Below are 18,483 nucleotides of genomic sequence, written 5' to 3' on the forward strand. Positions count from 1 at the left end.
GAGCTGTGAAGGAGGCAAGGGAGAGGATGATGGGTAACGAAAGGCAACAGTACGAAAAATTGAGGGATTACTTATTAGAGATACATAGAAGTAACCATGGGTCTTCTGCATTGCTAGACCTGATTCCTCAGCCTTAAGCACCCCCTATGTTTGACAAGTTGTATGTTTGTTTTGAGGCCTGTAGGCGGGGATTCAAGAGTGGCTGTAGACCATTGATCCACCTAGATGGAGCATTTCTTAAAACATACCATGGGGGACAGCTACTTTCTGCTATTGCACAGGATGCTAACAACCAGTTCTACGTGGTTGCATACACAGTTGCAAGATCCGAAAACAAAGAATCATGGAAGTGGTTCCTAAGATACACTACCTTCTTCCCCAGATACACTTTCAGATCATCAACTTCGTTCTCTGTAACAAACTTCTCAAGGACTCTTATTATTGAAACATGGTCATCCAGGCATAAGAAGAACTTGCAGTGACTGGAATTTTTCAGCTGCATGTTCATCATTCCAAAACAAACAAAACATAACCAACTCCCCTATAATCAAACTGACCAAATAAAATCACCAACATACCTTAAAGAATGGACATCCAAAGAACAATCTATTGGGGTTCGTCATCGTCCTCGATTTGTACAATATGGTGTACACCCCGCATTTACACGTCGGAGCAATCTCGTCCTTCTCCTCTGCAGCTTGCACGCATTTCACGGTTGGCGGCAGTGGAACGCGTCGTGTGCTGGATGAAGCTCCGTCGCTGGCCATTTAAGACTGCACAATACCACCACCCTCAACCACTCACAGAAATTAACAACGGTAATGGCGAACGAGTTCCATTTGAACAGATTAGGCAAACAGAAAAACGACGTCGTCTTTCCATCCAGGGACCTATTTGTCCCTAACCTCAATCCACCTTATTACATGTGCACCCTTACGGTGGTCTAGGCCCAACACACGCCAACTCAGCAACACATCACCCCTCTCCGTTACGTCTGGGAGAGCATTTTGCACAGAAGGATCGATCCGTCACACGTTTTGAATAGTGAGGAGCGTTTTTGTATTTTTAAATCGTGAGGGACGAATGTGTCCACGATTTAAAAGGTCAGGGACTAATTTGTCCTTTTTTCTAATAAACATGGATAGGGATAGTTTAGAATTTCTTGGTAATTTTTTAAAGAAATCAACAAAAATTTAAAATTTGAATACTTTTATTAAAAAGACCTAATAAATTAATTATTTAAAATTTAAATTAGACATGATATCTTATATTTAAATAAAATATATAAAAATATTTTGTCTGTTACTCTTCTGTAATTTGGTTTTGACCAAGGTTGCGAGAATCGGACCGGTCAATAAACCGGTGAGGTGACTGGTTCACTGGTTCAATGGTTCGACCGGAATTCAACCGGAGTTCGACCGGTTTAATTAAATATTAAATAAAATTATTAAAAATTTAATATATAATTTTAAATATTTAAATTTCAATAAAATTTAACCTCATAAAATTTAAAATTTTAATTTATAACCTAATAATAAAAAATAACAAACAAATCAGTAATACTAATAACCACTAACCATTGAATTTGCAAACATAATCATAATTTAAATTTGGAACAAACATAATCATAATTTGGAACAAACAAACAGAATTACAAAAACATATGAAATCAAATTACAATAACAAATTAAAAACAGAACAAAAACATAATTTAAAACTTACAAAAACAAAATCACAAAAACCTGATTAATTCATTTAATTAACAAAATAAAAAAAAGCTAAAAAGCAGAAGACAATGCATCATCAACAGCAACGAAGGCTTTTTCATCATCATCATCATCATCACAATGGCTAAGATTGAAGGATCCAAGAATTGTTAGGGTATCAAGTGCATTTGGACAAAAAAAAATAAAAAAAATAAAAAGCAGAAGACAGCAGCACTCAACAGAAATCAAATGCAGAAGACAGCAATAAAAAAACAACAATTAACCCAGACAAACAAACAACAATCAACATAATCAAATCCAAAAAACAGCAATTAACTCCCAAAAATGAAAACTGAAGCAGGGTAGGGATCTGCTTACAAACTCAGAAATTCAGAAACTCAAGCTAAGCAAAAATTAGGAAACTCAGAATCAGAAATCAGAAACCAAATAAAAGTACAAAAGCAAACAAAAGTAAATTGAAGATCGGCGGCGAAGGAGGAATCCAAGTGACGGCGATGGAAGAGGAGAAGTGAGCTCGGGCACAGAGGGGATTGAAGACAGGCTTGACGCGCGAGAGAGAGGGATCGACGATGAGGATGGACCGACGGAGACACGATTTCAAAGTGGCCAACGGCGACGAAGATAGAGGCGGTGACATTAATAGCGAGCATACCTGGCGACGCGAGGTGAAGCGATCCGGGAGAAGAGAATCGCGACAGTGGGGCTCGACACTGGCTGAGGAGAAGAGTTCGTCGGTGACGGCGGCGCTGGTCACTGGCTACTGTTGCTGGCGGTCTAGGAGAAAGAGAGCGGCTAGGGTTTCATGTGGAGATCAGAGACAGAGAGAGAAGGGCTGGGTAGTGAGTGGTGACTGAGTTAGTGGGTTGTGGGTGTGTGCGAGAGAGAAGGGAGTTAGGGTTATATATATATTTTTATTTTTTTAACTAAAAAACGGTAAAAAATTGTCCGGTTCAAGCAGTTCACCGGTTAACCGTCAGTTTGACCGATTTTTTACCGATTTTTTGTCAGACAATTTTTCACTTCAACCGAATCGATTAGGGACCGGTTTTCAATTAATCCGGTTGAACCGATCGGTCCAATTCGATTTTCAGAATCATGGTTTTGACTATAGAATCAACGTTATAATTTGGTCATAAATTTTCTAACTTTATAGCTCATTTGTAATTGTCTAATAACTATATTTCAAATATTTTTATAAAAAATAATATCTTTAAGAAGAGAGATACACTTTTAAAAATTCAATCTTAATTTATACAAAATTAAACAAATACTTATTTGGGTGTTAAAATATTTTTTTACAGAGAGTCACATTTTATATTTTTTATCAACTGAGATATAATTTATTTAACTAAAAAAATTGAAGTCATTCTAAGGTAGACGAATTATATAAAAGGATTTACTAAATTGCATAAGAACAATAATTATTTATATAGTAACACATGAAAAAAATAATTTATCACCTAATATTTAAAAAATACTGGAATAAATGTCAAAACTAAATTGATGTATGTACAAACTTTGACCTCTAAAAAAAAAATTAAAACCATTGACAATAATGAAATGAAAAATTATAAGAAAAAATTGCCAAAACAAAATTGATGCACGTACAAACTTTGACCTCTTAAAAAAAATTGTTAAACCGTTGACCTTGACCAAATGAAAAACCCGTTGAACAGAAATTGATACTCTCAAATCTCAATAATGTACGTGAAAATGGGTGACATGAATAAAAATTGAAGGGGAAGAAAGGAAATGATGCATATACACCGACTCTAAGCAGTAAGCACCCGCAGCCGCGTCTCACCAGTGACCACTACCATTGGGTCGCCCTCCTTTCTTTGAAGGGAAAGGAATTAATCATGGAAAATTAATGTGAAATAGAAATACCGTTAGAAAAATTTAATTATTAAAAAAATTATTTTTTATTTAAAAAAAACAATTATTAAAAAATATTAAAATTATTTAAAAAAAAAGTAATGTTTACAATATTTAAAAAATTAATTTTTTTATAAAAAGATAAATATATATTTAATTATTTTTTATTTATTTTTTATAATCTTTATAGTAATTATTTTTATTTCTTTTAAAATCTTAGCCGTCTTTATTTTGGCATGTATTTTTTTATAAAATACTTATTTAGTCTAATTGGGTTAAATTTTAATTCTATTTCTAACATTTAAAATCTTATATTTTTACCCTAAATATGTTATTTGGTCAAAACTATTTTTTTTACTAAAAATATTCCTTTTTTATTTTGATTTTTTTTAGATAGTGATAAAAATTGTAATAGTGATGATCATAGTGATAGTTCTAGTGATTTAAGAGTAAAAGTGGTAGAAGAATAAGAAAAATAAAAAGATAATAATAAACAAAAAATAATACTTTAAAAGAAAAAAATTTAATTTTAATTATATGACAAAAATAAAACTAAACAAAATATTTAGAATAAAAATAAAATATTTTAAAGTTAGAAATAAAATTAGAACTTAATTAAAAGGTTAGAAACTAAAATAATATTTTATTTTTTATTTTTTTAATACCTTTATACAAAAATAAAAAATTAAATTTATTTATTTCTATTAGTTTTGCTTTTTTCTCATAAAATTATCAGAAAAATAAAATTAGAAGAACAAAAAATAATAGCACAAACAAAATAAATCGATTTATTTTTCTTTTTTAGTTTTTTACATCGATAGTAATTGTTCTGTTCATGAAAGTCCGGTTAAGCTATAACGACTCCAGAGAACAGTGTGCTGCTAGCGTGGAAGAGCTATACGTCGGCTTTGGTTGAACTTCTTGGGTGAAAAACTTGCAAACGATACTCCAACGCTCAAGTCAAAATCTGATTTTAATATTAAAGAAAAGATGAACAAGTTAAGTAGAGAGTGTGAATGTGTCCTCTGTGCGATGTTTTTCGTTTCTTATACAAAGTGAGAATCTGTTGCGCTAGACTTGAGTTTTGTCGAGATTTCCAGTGGGTTTTGTTCATATCACTATGTGAGTTTTGGGATAATACCGTTTTACTAATCGTATTTGTTATTTGATTTGGAGCTTACGTGTCCGAGGTTATTGTGTATTGTGGCCAAGGTATGATGTACGCATCATAGGCCCTAAACTTGACCTATTTGGAAGGAAGCAGGTCGAGCTTTGTTATTTGTATACCTCGGTCATGTCTTGTTGTGTGTAATAGAGTGTCCCAGCCCCCAAGCTCGACCTAGTACCTTTGAAGAATCTGAAAAGTTTGTTATTTATTTTTAATATATGAAAATGTTACCTAGTTTCATGCGTCCATTATGAATTAATTGATGTGATATGTGGAATGAGTTTCGGTGAATTCTTGAGCATTTGATTAATGTATTTTTTAAAGGGTATGGGATCAGGGGTTTAGATTAAAAACGCTTGATTGTACACAACCGTTTGATTTTTCACCATGGTCTTAAAAGGGTATTCTTTTTTCCAAGTTAATACTTGTGGAAGTTTTGAAGAAAAAAAAATTTAACTCTCTTTTGTCCCCCAAAATGAGTAAAAAAAAGTGAGCCTTGGTTTCTCTATTTGTTTGCTTCCCTGAGTTCTTCTTAGTGTTAGGACAATGGAAAAGGAAAAAGTAGTAATTGATGAGAGTGACCCTTGTTGTTGGGTGGACGATAATGTGAAGAGTCATGTGTCTCAGTTTAACGATGTCGAGTCGGTGAAGGTGCTAGGTTCAGAGGTTTGGGTCAGGGAAGGTAGCCAAATAAACATAGAAGTGTTGTCGTGTGGGGAGAATGATCGTGTGTCTGAGAAGTTGAGTGGCTAGCCTTACTTTTACTTGTATAGCTGCTTGTTGACGGAGCTAGGTGTTAGGTTGTCGTTCTCGGAATTTCAATGTGGCATTTTGTATTGGTTAAACTGTGCTCCAACGCAGTTACATCTTAGCTCCTGGGGCTTCGTCAGGGCTTTTAAAATTTTGATAAAATTGCTGGAGCAACCCCATCTCTAAGACTGTTGTTTTCGTTGTTTCAAGTAAAAGGGGTTGGTAGGGCCTATGGGTGAACTTAAGTAGTCATCCTAGTAGATCGATTTTTGCTTTATATAAATCATTGTTTAAAGATTTCAAAATAATATTTGTTAAAATTAGGGGTGTATTAGACGAATTTCTGTTTTATCCAAATGAATACCTCGAGGAGAGGTTTCCTCTTTCATGGTCTTTTGAGCCTGTGCAAGTATAGATGTTGAAGATAGGTGTGTTAGTTATGGAATTTTTAATTTATGGAATGGAGTCTAAAGAGCTGTTATCTATTGCTGAGTTATTGAAGTGGGATATGGATAAGCAAGCGGTATTAGATTATATAGGTAACTGTAGTTTTTCCAAGAATATGCTTTTTTTTCTTATTTGTGTATTAATATAGCTCGGTTTTCCTTGTAGGAGAGAAAGCTCCGACCATAATGACAGCTGGTCTTTTTCAGTCAAAGGAAGAAAAACGAAAAAGAGGGGTCGACAATAAATGTGGATAATGACACCGGTATGGGTGCTACTCAATCTAAATTGAAACTAAAAGCAAAACGAAAGAGAGGGCAGCCGACTATTAAAGAGAAGACGGTCGAAGTTGTTGATTTAAAGGACAATAATGATGCGAATCTACAGTTGGTGGAGACTACATATGAATCATAGAAAAGGTTGCATGAATATCTTGAAGATGATCATGCTAAGTCTCTTTGGTCTAGGTTGTTTTCCTTTATGGCCCTTGCCGACCAATTGGCCAATTCCTTGCTGACGTCAAAATGATTAATGAAATTGAACATATAGGGGCTAGCCGCTTTCTACAAGTATATTTGTTTTTTTTTCATAGTGAAATTTTCACTTGATTTTTGTCTAACTTATGTATTTTTTAGGTCATTAAAGCTCGTCTTGTGTCAATCAGACGGACATAGGAGCTGGCTTCTGAAAAGGAAATGAAAGATGTTGTGACCATTGAGGAGCTGACTATGGTTGTGGATGAAAAAGAAAAGAAAGTTGTTGAACTTTCTTCTTCTCTGAAGCAAAAGGACTCGAAGCTGACCGATATAAAAGGCCTTTAGCTGTCAACAGAAGGTGAATTGAAGAAATTGAAGGTCAAGAATGATCAGCTAGGTGCGCGAGTGAAGGAGTTAGAGACCGAGGTGTATGAGGCTTTTGCTCAAGGATTTGACTGAGCAGTTTCTGATGCGGAAAATTCGCAAACTATTAAAAAGTGCACTGAATCATATGAAGTAATACAACAGTGAGTGGATTATCATTCCCACGAGGATTAACGAATTAAGAAACAATGATTAATTGATTAATCTAGTTAAACAATTCAAAATGTGGTCAGGCATTGTTCAATTCAAAATTAAAGATCTAGATGAAACAATAGTTAAATTAAATGAAGGCAATGAACTAATGGAGATAAGAACAATTAAATGAAGCAACTATGAATTAAAAAAAAACAAATAAATGAGCACAAATAAACGAAAATAATAAAATAAAAGTAGTACATTGAAGACAATAAAATGGAAGCAATTAACTAACAGTAATTAAATGAAAGCGATTAAATAAAAGCTATTAAATAACAGAAACTAAACGAAAGTAATTAGATGGAAGCAATTGAATGAAAACAATTAAATGGAGGAGAAGGTAATTTAGTTAAAAGCGTTAAGGTTTGGAGACGCTCAATTCTCAGGATTAATGATTCTTACTTCTACCTCATTCATGCAAGATAGATCTCTGACAAATCATAAGTAATTAAATCCCAATTTCTTGGTGATTCAATTTTCCTTGACTTAATCAATTGCTAATTCTTTGATCAATTATTTATGAAATGATGTGAAGCACATTCTCTGATTCAAAACCACACAAATCTTAAGGTCCAAATCTGGTTGATTGAATGTCACTTATCAAATCCAAATTTAAAACCATAAGAATTATGAGAAAGAGCTTTCAAGCATAGTTCTATAACCCATTCTTTCCAGAGGAGCATAAAACTCAAATCAAAATTGAACTATTTCCCAATAGAGCTTTCTCTCGGGACTTTTATAACTATCCTAGAATTCAAATGCAAATCAAATTCAAATTATATAAAATTCAATCTTTTCTAACTAACTATTACTAGTGACCATTCTTGCTTGTAATTGGATATTCAGCCTTAATGAATTACTAATTGTGACTTCACTTAGTTGGGCTTGGAATGTGTAAAATTCGGTTAATTAATGACTAATTAACACATAAATTAGAATTTATTCTAGAAATTTAAAAATGTAATTTTTATGGTTTAATATAATAGAGAAAATTAAAACGAAAATTTTGACACTAATTTTAATAAATTTGGCCCAAGATTGAGCCGAACCGGTTGAACCGGACCCAAAATGGGCCCAAGACCCAACCCAACTCAGCCCAAACACATTTAAAACAACCATCTTCCTCTCTTCTTCAGCAAAACACGCTGAAGCTCAGCCATGGAAGAGAAGAACACTTCCAAAAGCAAAAAAAAAAAAAAAAACCTAGCTTGATCTTCAATCCTTGATTAACTTTTGATCCAAAGCTCCGATTGCCGCACCGTTTGTGACCACGCAACCGCGTTGCCGAGCTCTACAAAGTCCAAAACATTTTTCTTGAGGTAAGCCACGATTTCAGTTCAGTTTTCTCAGCCCTTGAATTCAAATTTTTGGGTAAAAAGTGTTGAGATTTTAGGCTATTTGATGTTATAGGATCCAAATAGCTTGAAGAAAAGGTTTAGTCTTGCCTCTTTGATCCTTGGGTAAGGTAAGAGATCTCAAACCCTAATGAAATTTCTTAATTTAGGCATTTGGGTATTGAGTTGCTGTGTTTGGATGTGATAATTGTGGTTTAGGTAGTGTGTATGTGAATATTAAAGTTTGACTGAGGTATTGGAAAGCCTGGAGTGGGCTTGTGGTGCTGAAAATCTGATCTTGGAGGTGTTGAAGCCTTGAAAATTGAGGAAAAAGTGAAATTGGAGGTGTTCTGGGTTGAGCGGGGAATCGGCCGAGGTATGGTTTCGGTTTTCTATATCTAAAATGTAATGTAATGTGAAAACTTAGGCTAGTGACCCTAGGATAGGAATTGAATTTGTGACGATGGCTGATTGGTTAAAATGGATAATATTTATTATGTGATTATTGGTTTTGGAGGGTGTAAATGATGTTCTTGTTGTTAGTGCTTGTGAATTGTATATGATGATGATGATTGGTATGTTGATTTGAAGTTGAGATTGGGCTTGATATGGATATTTGATATTGCATATTGTGGAATTGGAAGCATTGGTTGGAATTTGATGAGAATGGGGAATTGGTAAGGTGATGAATGTGTATTGCCTATTATTGTACTTGAAATATTGAGTTTGAGTTTGATTAAAGTGAATAAATTTAGTAGGTTGTAGATTGTATGAGAAAGTTGGAATGTGGTTGAGGTTGAATTGATAAAGTGTTGGTTGAATTAAAAGAGGTTTGAGAAGAGTTTGTTTTGAAAGTTGAGCCTTATTGGTTTTGGTTGAAAATTGTGGTAAGTTGAGAATTTAGGGAACTTTTGTAAAAATGAATTTTTGATGAACTTTAACGGATCATATCTTGAGCTACCGTTTTTGAAATTTAATGCATTTTATATCAAATCAAAGATAATTTAAAGAGCTTTAAATTGGTATAAATTTTGTAAAAATCTGAACTTTGTAGAGAGAGATATGATCGTTGGAAGTTTGGGTCAGAAATCTGAATTCTGTAAATACTGCAGAATTTGTGATTTCTGGTATGTGTGCACACACAGCCTTGTGCGCACGCACACCCTGTGGATTTTTGGACCTGTGCACATGCACAGCCTTATGTGTACGCACACACAGGGATATGGCTGCTTTTGGGAGCGTTAGCACGCTTGGTGCGCACACACAACCAAGGAAGTTTTGCAAGCTGTGCGCGCGCACAGCCTTGTGCGCACGCACACGCTGGGAAGGGCGTTCTGTTGGGGGCGTTCGCACGATCTGTGTATGCACTCAACAATGAAAATTTTGCTTCCTGTGTATATGCACAGCCTTGTCCGCACGCACACTTTCTGAAAATCCTTCTAGGCGTGCGCACGCACACCCTGTGCGTACGCACATTGCTCTGTTTTCTTATAAAAACCTTGTTTTTAAATGTTTCACTTTCCCAGCAAGCTTGTAATACTCCATGACTCTATTTTCAGCAAATATGACTTTTGTGTTTATTAAAAACCGAATTTTAAACTTCTAAGCCTCCATTTTTATCCGTTTAGTTCTACATCATAATAGAATGCCTAGTAATTAAGAATAAGCTAGGAATGGGGATAGTTTGAGGGTGAAGTAAGGGGAGAGTTAATGATGAATTATGATTAATGATTATTGTATGAGTTGTTGAGGGTAGTGATGGAAGTGAGGTGTAAGCCATGAGCCGAAGGGTTGTATTTAATAATGATTATTGGCTGGTTATGGATTATGTTATGAGGCAGATGGCTATGATAAATTGTGATTTATGACTGGAAATGAAAATGTGAATGTGAATGATTATTTTATCTTGAGCTCTCTTTCTTGAAAGTACGACCCCAGAGAGATGGTGGAAGATGAGGATCCCCTTCTTTGTTCCTCCTGGTATTGTAAAATCACCCCAGCGAGATGGTGGGAGGTTAGGATCCCCTCCTTAGTTCCTCCTGGGCATATGAGAATGTACCTCCTGGGTAGATGCAAGGGTTGTGGTTTCACCCTACTTGCTCCAGGTTGGTTAGTATAGAGGCTCCCCGGGTGGATGCAAGGGTTGTGGTTTAGCCCCACTTGCCTCGGATTATGATGTGTGATGTATCAAAAGTGGAATTATATGATGTATAAGTGACGATATGTTCAGAATGAATGATTATGGAACGTTATGAATGAATGTGAAATGATTATCTGAGATACGAGTTTTCCTGGATGAAAGCAGTGACTAGCCACCACGTGCTCCAGGTTGAGACTCGATACTCTGCTGACCCTATGTCGCAAGGGTGGCCGGACACTGTGAAAGTTCCGGATGAGCTCACCCCCGTGGATAAACACCAGTGTGGGTGTTGTATGATTATGATTATGATTATGATTATGATTATGCTTATGGTTGAGAATTACTCGAGTTGGGGATGCGCGACAGAGGGACAGTCCAATGGTTAGCTACCAGGACTTGTCGGGTTGGCTCTATAACCGACAGATGAGACTCAATAGCCACTAGGACAGCCATACATCATATGCATCTATATGTCTTGTTTGGATTGCCTAAGTGATTGCATAACTAAATGCTACTTGATTATCTGCTATATTTGAACCCTGTTTGTGATTTCTCTGTTTGTAATAATTGTATTTGTTGCATTTGGTTCCGTTGGTGGTTGGGAGGTTCGGAGGAATTGGAGAGGGGGAGTTTTAGATAGCTTTGAAGACCTTTAGTTAGTTGACTATTTTAATTCTATGGTTTAGTTATGTTTTAAGCTTTAATTATCTGTTGAAAGTTCTAGGATTGCCTTCAACTTTTCCAGGACATTATATATTAGATATGTGGGCACTGTTACCATGTTGAGAACCTCCGGTTCTCACCTATGCAGGTTTTGTGGTTTTCAGATGCAGGACAGGCGGCACCTCGTTGAAGCATGCTGGAAGCTTCTGATGTTGCGAAGATCTTTATCTTTTGGGTTTATTTTGGTTATTTGTATTTGCTTAGATGCTTATTATCTCCACTTATTATATATATGCTGTCTTAATCCCTCTTAGAGGTGATTTTGGAGACTCAGGTTTTTGTAACTCTGTATTTTGGGTCTTCCTGTATATCTATATGTATATGCACTTATTCGCTCAGGCCGATTTATCTTTGCGAGCCAAGTCTTGAGTTTTGTTATATGTATTTTAGAACTCTTGGTATATTAACTCCTTAGCTTGTTCTATCTTGCTTCGTATGCTTTATCGCTTCGTGAGCGTTACGCTTTTCAATTTAACGGTTTTGCTTTATCCCTTTCTTCAAAGGCTCCTAGTTATAAACCTTTTTCTCTATATTATATATGTAATTTTTCTTTTAGAGGTCGTAGCGCCTCACCACCTCTGTTTTACATCCTAGGTGTAAAGCTCTGTTTTACAGAATGGTCTTGGAAGTGGGAGTGTTGAACTTGGGAGATTGGCGTGTTGCACTTGGGAATAAGATGTGTGACATGCCCATTAAAAAGGAGGGGTGAAGGCGTGTTGTGGCTGCATGCCCCTTGAGATCTGGCATGTAACACACCACATATTTAATGAGTCTGGAGGTATGTCCTTAGCATGCAACACACCCTAGTCTTGGCGTGTAACGCGCCATCTTATCAATTATTCCAGGGAGGTGCCTTTTCTAGCGTGCAAAACTTGGTGCTGGCGTGTGACATGCCAGTTTTGCTCTTGGAGGGTGCATTTTGGTGGCATTTTTAAAACAAATGCTCCCTTGTCTTGGCGTGCAACACATTAGGTTTCAAGATGCTTTTTTTAGCCCAAATATGTTCGTTGTTCATGGTCTAAATTGAATGTCACTATAGACTATTATATATTGTTGAGAAGATCTAGAAGTTAGCTTTTTAGTGCCACTAAAGGTGCTTAATTTGGACCTTTGTAGCTCAAGTTATCCTTGTTGGAGTATGAAGAGGTTAGTCCTAGCGTGCAACACGCCAGCCTTGATTTACACCCTTAGATTCAGCGTCTACTATAGAGTATTATATATCATTGAAAAGTTCTAAAATTTGGCTTTCTAATGCCACTAGAACCGCTTCATTTGAATCCTTATAGCTCAAGTTATCCTTGTAGGAGTATGAAGAGGTCAAGGTTGTAATTTTTCTTTGAACTTTTCTAGGCTTGTTTCTAACTCTTGCTTCCGTGGGGGTTGTTTCCTTTTTGCATGCCACCTTTCTTGCTTCACCCAAAGTCTTCTTTGATTGTCCTTCTCCTCCTTTGTCCTTGATTAAAATCTTTCAATAATTTTCTACACATATTAAAGCACAAAGCAACTTCAAGACAAATCGATTAAAATACAAAAATCTCAATTAAAATAAGAAAATCACTAATCTTTGTACAAAAAAGGAAACTCCAAGAAACATTTATTAAAAGCATGAAAATTTTACTAAAAGCAAGAGATCACTAAATTTATTCAAAGAAATAATAACTAAAAATAACTAAAGATGCTTATGGATCAGTTTCTCAAGTCAGGATTGTGTGCGCAGACACAGATGTTGGGAAGTTGGATGGGACAAAGGTGGTTGTGAACAAAGAGCTAGTCGATGATGATGCTATGGGCGAAAAAGGAAATGAAAGTTCAAGCATTGGTGAAAAAGAGGACTGATTTTACTTAGTGATAATGTTTTTAGCTTTTGTCTAGTTTTGAACTATTTTTGCTTTTGTCGATTTCGTAAGATCGGTTTTGTTTTGTATTTTGTTTGATTGATAGTTTCCAAGTATGAAGCTTGGTTGTTACTTTATCTGCTTTATCAACAGTTTGAATATTTTGGTAATATATGTCAACATGTCATTTGGAAATATAAAGAAGAAATGGCATTTGTGACTTCTTTATTATGTTCACGAAATACATGAGTATGATTGGCGTCCGGCGTCGTTAAAACCCTCTCTAAGTAAAACCCAGTATGGGAAAAAAGCTCATGAGTGGAAAAAAGAGTACCTTCATTCACCCGGAACATTAGACCTATAGAATGGTACCAATGATTGTGTAAAAACTCACTCTTCTTTGAAAAAGTCGTGGGTTTGATTTCTCTGGGGGAATAACCCCTTGGCTGATGCATTTGAGGATGGGGGATCTCCAATCATCCACCTATGTGACACTTAATATGCATGTTAAATCTACGCTAGGTTTTTCTAGCATTAATTGTGATAGTATTGGTGGGTGTGTGCTTTTTCTAGTGGTTGCTAGTTTAGATAAGATGTCGGCACGGGTATTATGTTCCCTATGTATATGAATAATTTTAAATTTAATGAATTTTGAAATGAGATCATTCTCCATGAGCCAATATTGTTCAAGCAAAGGATCTTGTATCTGAAAAGTTCCATTGATCTGCTGTACAACTAAGACAGAGTCACAGTACACCGTGAGCCGTGATATCTGTAGGTTGCAAGCGAGCTTGAGCCCGACCAGTAGAGCTTCATACTCTGCTTGGTTATTATTGGCATTGAAGGAGAATTGCAATGATTGTTTAACTATCATCATGGCTTCGTCTTGTAGTAGTATTCCGGCTCCACTACCCTCATTGTTGGATGCGCCGTCTATATGTAGCTTTCAAGTGGGTTCTTGGAGTTGCGGGTCTGAGATGAAGTTGGCTAGTACTTGTGATTTTAAGGCTGGCCTTAATTGATATTGGATGTCGAATGCAAAAAGCTCAATGGACCATTTAATCAATCTTCCGACTACCTCTGGTTTAGTTAAGATTTTCTGAAGGGGTTGGTCTGTTCGTATAATTATTGTATGGCTTTGGAAATAATGTCTCAACCTTCTAGCAGTAGTTATTAGAGCTAACACCAGTTGCTCTACCTTTGGGTGTCTCTGTTTGGCCGGTTGCAGGATTTTGCTGATGAAGTATACCGGCCTTTGAATTTTTTCTGTTTCAATAATGAGAACCAAACTTATAGCATGGTTAGAAACAAATAAATATAAATTTAACTGTTTACCAACTTCTGGGATTTGTAGTATTGGGGGTGATTATAAAATCTTCCTGTTAATTATTGGACCTTCCTTATTGATTTTGGGCTTGCCATGTTAAGGATGGTGCTGCACTTTTCAGGGTTTGCTTCAATTTCTTAGGATGTCAACATGAATCCGAGGAATTTTTTTTCTTGAACTTCGAAAGCACATTTCTCTGGATTTAGCCTCATGTTATATTCTCGGACTTGTTTAAAAACCCCGATCAAGTCCGCACAATATGAACCTTCTTAGGGTGTCTTTGCCACCATGTCGTCTGATAAACCCATATTTTATGATATATTTTGTGCTTAGTTTGAGTGATTTATTCAATCCTTTATCCACTTATTCATGTTAATTGCATGGTTTTACTTTCCCTTCCTTATTATGTGATGTATGTGAAAAACATGTTTCCTATGCTTCTAAATTAATTATTTTAATCACCCTTAATTCCATTCGATGCCGTGATTAGTGTGTTGAGTAGTTTCAGATCTTCTAAGGCAGGAATGACTCAAAGGATGGAAGGGAAACATACAAAAATGGAAGGAAAGTACAAAACGGAGCTTCTGAAGAAACTGGCATCCACGCGATCGCATGGACGACGCGATCGCATGCCAAGCACAAAGAAGCAGCGACGCGGCCGCATGACTGACGCGACCGTGTGGCAAGGAAAAGCTCCGAACGACGCGACCGCGTGACCCACGCGAACGCGTGACAGAGGCTACGCACCAGAAATTGCAGAAAACGCTCATAGCAAATTCTGAAGCCCTTTTTGGCCCAAATCCAAGTCCAGAAGGCATAGACCAGAGGTTATGAAGTGAGGGAATACATCCATTCAGAGGGAGATTGCCAATTTTATTTCCCATGTTTTAGATCTAGTTTTGAGAGAGGTTCTCTCCTCTCTCTCTTAGGATTTAGGACTTCTCTTAGTTTTAGGAGTAACTCTCAATCCCAGGTTCTTTATTTTTATTTATTCTTCCAATCTAGTTTATGAACTCTTCATGTTAGATGAAAATTTCTCTTATTAATACTATTTGAGGTATTTCAGTTTATGATTGCTTTCTCTAATTGATGTTATTGTTGCTTTACATCTGAAGGCATTTTTATTCCAGCAAATTTACTTTTTCTTCTTTTGGTCTTGATTAAGAAAGCAGTAACTCAGGAGTTATCTTATCTCAACATAATTGATAACTGTTATCTTTGCTAATTGAACTGAGCTTCAATAATCCCAACCTTTTCTTAGGAAATAAATAGGATTCGAAGATCAAACTAATTAGTCCCTTGACTTTCCTTTACTTTAGTAAAGGTTGACTAAGTGGAATTAAGATTCAACTTTCACTGTTGTTGATAAGAATAACTAAGCCTGGACTTCTAATTTCTCATACCTTGCCAAAAGTTTGCTTTACAGTATTTATTTATTTATTTTAATTGCTATTTAAATCAATTGTCATATTTGTTCCTCATTCTTAAAACCCCAAATTTGCAATCTCCGAACATACCTCCCTGCAGTTCCTTGAGAAGATGACCCGAGGTTTAAATACTCGGTTATCAATTTTAAGGAATTTGTTACTTGTGACAACCAAAACGTTTGTACGAAGGGATTTCTGTCAGTTTAGAGACTATATATACAACGCGATTATTTTTATGAAATTTCTTACTGGCAAAAATCCTAACGTCAAAATGGCGCCGTTGTCGGGGATCGAACCCGGGTCACCCGCGTGACAGGCGGGAATACTTACCACTATACTACAACGACCATTCTACAATGCATACCCAACTGATAGATATGGTGGACAACCTTGTAACTACCAACAAGCCCCACCCCGTGCCTATAGACCATATTCTCAACATAACCTCGAACCACCACACTCGCAAGCTTCTCTTCACCATTCGCCACCGTATGATCCTTTCCTACCCCAGTTCCAATCCAATCACCCCCAAGCACCACCACTTCCCTATGTCTCATGTCCAAATCCATCACCCCGAGAATCAGAGGTTCGCCTCAAGGCAACAGTAAATAAACTTCAAACAACCATTCGACAACTGGAGCAAGCAGTAATTCAATTAGCTTCCAGACGTGCGAACATTCAAGAACCAACCACAGCCCCATGTGGACAATCTAATGAAGAGCGTATCATGAAGGAAATATTAGAAATTCTATTGGACAAGACAGAGAATGAGTTCGTACTAGAACAATTAGAAGAAGCTGTCATTGTACAAGAAGAAGAGTTGGTTGAAGATCTAGGAGACGCTGAACCTCTATGGGAATCCAGAGTTGAGGAGAACTCCGTCAAGGACGTTATAGTTGATGCTAAGGAGGATATTGCACAATCCCCAAGGCAAGTCGTTTATGAAGAATCAGACAGAATAATCCAAGAAGCAAATTCTCTTGATGATGATAGTCACAAGTCAAGTTCTCTTAGTAATGAACTTGCATCTGTAAGTGAGTTCTCTGAGATCGACGAATCTTCTCCAAACGAATACGAGGATGATGCAGAGGTAGATTTCTCTCAACCTCCAATCTATGACTCAAGTGACGAGGAAGACATAGAAGACTTTGACTAGGGTGATGATGCATTTGAAGACCCTTGCAAAGAAGTGGAGGAATTCACAGAAGATTACTAGGGAGTAGAACTTACAGAACCACCAGAAACATCTTCCCCAAGGCCATTACCACCTAATACAAGCTTCAAGTGGGTACAATCCTTAACTTTTAACTTTACTTTTTCACTTGAATACGGTTTGCTTGAAACAGATGGCCAACTTAGAGCTCTCTGCGGCTTTAAGAGTAAGAGGGACATGGCTCGTTCTTAGAGCTGGCGTACAAGGTTCAATAAGGTTCCACGCTTCAACTTGAAGTGCACGGATTGGTATCATGCTCAATTGAATGGATCTCGGAAAACGTTTAGTTACCATGGTGAGAATTTACTTTTTAAACCGCCCGGATGGAAACATGGAGATCAAGACGGAGGCGGATTTAAAAACAAGGCTTGGGATCCTGGAATCTATTCTGACATTCGTCACCCCGGGAGCCTAAAATTCTGTTTGAAGCTGCTCAGAAGCTTTACATGCCTAGTTTGGGACCCCGGAGGCTACTGGCATTCCAAGCACTGGTGGAGATTTCTGGATGAGTTTAAACACAAGCCACCATAACAGGAAGCTCATCTAATGTCCAACTTAAGGACTTTAACTAAAAGTGCTAGGTGGGAGACAACCCACCATGGTATGATCGTTCCTTTTGCAATTTTAATTTTATTTAGTTTTGTTTGTTTTTGAATTTTATTTTATTTTTATTGAACCTGGAATCATGCATAGCATTCGTATTAAGCACTGCATTCTGCATATTGCATTCCGCATTCTGCATAAAAAAGGGTTGCGCGACGCGACCGCATGCCCCATGCGACCACGTCAAATGGCGAACTACACTTCCCACACGACCGCGTCATCCATGCGGCCGCATGACCTGGAGATCGGCGTAAACATCCAACGTCCAGAAAGTTAGGCTGGAGTCGTGCGGCCGTTGTGCGTCTAACACAAAATGGCCCACGCGATCGCATGCCCATGCGATCGCGTCCCATGCACAAAACCAATCCCACGAGACCGCGTGAGCGACGCGATCGCGTCGCATGGATTGCACAATTCCCAATAGGAGACAGAGAGTTGCACTGGAACGACGCTGGATTTGTGCGTTTAGCACAATTTTCAGCGACGCGATCGCATGCCCCATGTGATCGCGTCATCCCTTCTTTTCCCCCTCCATGTGATCGCGCACCCAACGCGATCGCGTCACCCCATTTTCACCCCCAACCACGTGACCGCGTACCCCACGCGGCCGCGTGGATTCAAAAATATAACCCCCCCCAGTCACGCGAAACCCTACATTCGCGCAGCCCCCCTAATTCCTCTTCTCCCTCTCTTCTTCCCCAATTCCTCTTCCTCCACTGCTGCACCATCCACCCCTGCCACCACCACTGCACCTCCACCTGCCACAGAGCCTGTCTATCATCTGGTGCACCGCTTGTTTTGACGACTTGACCAGATGGAGCGTCGCAACAAGCGATGCTATGAGCACCTGAAGCTAATGATA

General features: G+C 37.3%; 1 protein-coding gene and 1 non-coding gene across 2 annotated transcripts in view; one reads left to right on the forward strand and one right to left on the reverse strand.

Moving 5' to 3' along the window:
- Positions 1–5,316: 5,316 nt before the first annotated feature.
- LOC140176179 (uncharacterized) overlaps positions 5,317–18,483 on the forward strand; it is a 38,618-nt gene continuing 25,451 nt past the window's right edge. The window contains exon 1 of the mRNA XM_072206071.1: positions 5,317–5,452. Coding sequence (XP_072062172.1) covers positions 5,317–5,452 — 136 coding nt within the window. The remainder of the gene's footprint in view (positions 5,453–18,483) is intronic.
- On the reverse strand, positions 16,081–16,152 carry TRNAD-GUC (transfer RNA aspartic acid (anticodon GUC)). The gene has a single exon. It is a non-coding gene; the product is annotated as a tRNA-Asp (tRNA).

The sequence above is a fragment of the Arachis hypogaea genome, chromosome 11, assembly GCF_003086295.3.
Source record: "Arachis hypogaea cultivar Tifrunner chromosome 11, arahy.Tifrunner.gnm2.J5K5, whole genome shotgun sequence".
NCBI classification, from domain to species: domain Eukaryota; kingdom Viridiplantae; phylum Streptophyta; class Magnoliopsida; order Fabales; family Fabaceae; genus Arachis; species Arachis hypogaea.